The sequence below is a fragment of the Chelonoidis abingdonii genome, chromosome 2 (assembly GCF_003597395.2).
Source record: "Chelonoidis abingdonii isolate Lonesome George chromosome 2, CheloAbing_2.0, whole genome shotgun sequence".
Lineage (NCBI taxonomy): Eukaryota > Metazoa > Chordata > Testudines > Testudinidae > Chelonoidis > Chelonoidis abingdonii.
In genome coordinates, this window is record NC_133770.1 from 301769583 (window position 1) to 301772988 (window position 3406).

Genomic DNA, 3406 nt, shown 5'->3' on the forward strand with positions numbered 1-3406 from the left:
ACCTTATAGACTAACAGACGTTTTGGAGCATGAGCTTTCGTGGGTGAATACGAAGTGGGTATTCACCCACGAAAGCTCATGCTCCAAAACATCTGTTAGTCTATAAGGTGCCACAGGATTCGCTGCTGCTTCCAAGGGGAGCAGTGGGGGAAAAGACACATCTGGCTTCAAGACTGAGCTTGATAAGTATGATGGGATAGCCTAATTTTGGCAATTAACTGATCTTTGATTATTAGCAAGTAAATATGCCCAGTGGTCTGCGATGTGATGTTAGATGGGGTGGGATCTGAGTTGCTACAGAGAATTCTTTCCTGGATGCTGGCTGGTGAGTCTTGCCCACATGCTCAGGGTTTAACTGATCGCCATATTTGGGGTTAGGAAGGAATTTTCCTCCAGGGCAGATTGGCAGAGGCCCTGGAGATTTTTCACCTTCCTCTGCAGCATGAGGCACAAGTCACTTGCTGGAGGATTCTCTGCACCTTGAGGTCTTTAAACCACGATTTGAGGACTTCAGTGGCTCAGACACAAGTTAGGGGTTTGTTACAGGAGTGGGTGGGTGAGATTCTGTGGCCTGCATTGTGCAGGAGGTCAGACTAAATGATCATAACGGTCCCTTCTGATCTTTAAGTCCATGAGTCTATGAGACCATGAGGCCATTGCACAACCACTGCCCCCCGGGGAGCCAGATTGGGTCACGCAGCCACTCTGTTATCACTGCCCCTGAGGATCCTGCCACGCCCCTGGGGAAGTACAGTGGCCTGCATGTCATTCGTGCTCTCCTCTACTCATCAGCAATCACAACATGCAAACAGCTCTTAAAGAGCCAGTCTGTCCCCAACTAGGGTGACAAGATGTCCTGATTTTTGGGTCTTTTCTTTATATAGGCTGCTAGTACCACCCAGCCCCTGTCCTGATTTTTAACACTTGCTGCGTGGTCACCCTAACCCCAACAGAACTGGCTTTCTGGGTCACTCCAAAAGGAACTTCCCACAGCTGAGCTGGAGGCCTGTCCCCTGCACTGCCTGGTCTGTGCTGGGCACCCAGGAGGGCTGGTGGCAGCAGGCTGTGGGAGTGCTCCATAGTGGCTCCTCCTCCCCTGCCTAATTCTTCCAGGGGGATTATCACGGAGTGTGGGGGAGTCAGGGCCCTGCACCCCCCACTTCCTGTGATTCACCCTGACTCTCAGCCAGCCAGTAAAATAGGAGGTTTATTAGACGCCAGGAACAGAGTCCCAGGCAGGGCTTGTAGGTACAACCAGGACCCCTCAGCCAGGTCCCTCTGGGGGGCAAGGATCTTAGACCCAGACTAGGGTTCCCTGCCTCTTCCCAGCCAACCCAAACTGAAACCAAAAACCCCTCCAGCAGACTCTCTCCCCCTCCTCCTCTCCCGTTCTCCCTTTGTCCAGCTTCCCAGGCAAAGGTGTTGACTCCTCCACCCCTCTTCCTGGCTCAGGTTACAGGCTCAGGTACCATCCCTCACCTAAAGTCACCCCTGCTCTCCCATCCCCCATGCAGACAGCCCCAGTAAAACTAAATGACATTCCCAGGTCAGTCCGCCCTGCTCCCTCCTGCGTCACAGGGGTTATGACAGATCCTCATCCACTGTGGGTGGCACCAAGGCCTGGGAGGCCCAGGGCTGGAGCAGGAAATGGGAAATGGCTAAGTAGGGAGGAGCTATTCCCCAGAGCAGATGGACGGTGACTCAGCACTGGGACCCAGGCCCATGCATGAAAGGAAAGAGCTCAGGGTTTTACACCCTGGGCAGCACGGATGGCTCTGGAGCGAGCCACACGCCTCTGCGGGGCTCTTGGAGAGGAAGGTTCTAGCAGGAGACAACATCAGCACCTTGCACTGCAGGGCTGGGTGCTCGGACGCCCACTGCATCCAGACTGGGGCAACAGGCTGCCTGGAGCCAGGACAGCGCACGTGGTGCTCAGAGCTGGAGATGCAGAGGTCAGTGAGCTAGACAGTCACGGACAGGGGAAGGAAACATGCCCAGGCTGTGACAGCTCAGGGGCCCAGAGAGGAGCTAGGCAGTGGTGCTCAACCCATTGAGGGCCACATCCAATCCTACTTGTAGGGCCCTTAGGATGTCACATGGGCCAAAGCTGTGTGCTGATTGGGCCGCAGGCTGAGAACCACAGAGTTAGGACCTGGGGGGGCTTCAGGACTGTGGTGGGAGGTGTTTGCAGTGGGATCCCCGACAAGCTCACCTTGGACGTCTGACTGCTGACCTGAGACATGGAGGGGCCATGGCCGTTGACTCTGGTGATCTGCAGTGAAGGCGACTGGCTGCGGCTGCTGGGCTGGTGGCTCTCACTGGCTGCTGCAGCCTCCTGGCGAGCCTTGGGGACCCAGACGCAGAAGGGAGTTATTCATAGAATATCAGGGTTGGAAGGGACCTCAGAAGGTCTCTAGTCCAACCCCCTGCTCAAAGCAGGACCAATTCCCAGACAGATTTTTACCCGTTCCCTAAGTGGCCCCCTCAAGGATTGAGCTCACAACCCTGGGTTTAGCAGACTAATGCTCAAACCACTGAGCTAGCCCTCCCCCCGATATTCTGCTACCCTGGTTGTGTCTGCACCTTTCTCATTCCTTCCTGCTCCTGACCCACCACGTGCACCTGTACCACGGCTGCGGTAGGGGAGGCCACAGCTTAACAACAGTCTGGCCGCTCTCCCTTTCCCCCCAGCCAGCCAATCCCCACAGCTATCCTTTTCCCTGCAAGCCAGATCTCTCTTCTCCATGGTTTAACAACAGTCTGGCCATTCTCCCTTTCCCCCCAGCCAGCCTGCCAGCTGCCAGGTTAGAGAGCACTGCCCCCCAGCCAGCCCATTGGATCCCCTACCCCAGCCAGCCCAGAGGTGAGATCCGAACTGGCAGCGGACCTGCTGCCTTGCCCGAGCCTGCTCGACGTCAATCCAAGCCCTCACCTGCGATATCTGACTCCGGATCCTTGCCAGCGAGGTGCGGCGCAGGGAGTCTTCCAACCCTTTAGAAGTACTGGGGGCTGGAAACGCTGAATGTGAGCCCCGACCTGCGCGAGGCTCCAGGGCATCCTCTCGGCAAACCCCATCCGCCATGGGAGCCTGGGGGACACAGGAGCTCAGCGTAAATGTGCACGTTACAGGGTCCCATGCGCTGCACCGGCACAGCTGCCTGGTGCACCACGTCCAGACACCAACACAGGAGCTTCCAAAGCAGGGCAGGCAGCGCCCACGTGGGCCAAACTGCCCGGCAGCCGCCCGTGCTCTGGGGGGCAGCTGCAGCTTTGTGCAGTGGGGTTTGTTATGGGCTGTGTGTCCAGCACAGCCACAGGCGGGCCAGGGGGAGACGTGGGCAGAGAGAGCAGGGGAGGCCACGGGAAACACCCTCTTGGGTGTTGGTGCTTGGACCGGACTTCACAC

General features: G+C 57.1%; 1 protein-coding gene across 1 annotated transcript in view; it reads right to left on the reverse strand.

The window, feature by feature from the left end:
- WDR97 (WD repeat domain 97) overlaps nucleotides 1–3406 on the reverse strand; it is a 98797-nt gene that overhangs the window by 56440 nt on the left and 38951 nt on the right. The window contains 2 exon segments of the mRNA XM_075063356.1: nucleotides 2213–2344; nucleotides 2933–3088. Of these exon segments, the coding sequence (XP_074919457.1) occupies nucleotides 2213–2344; nucleotides 2933–3088 (288 nt within the window).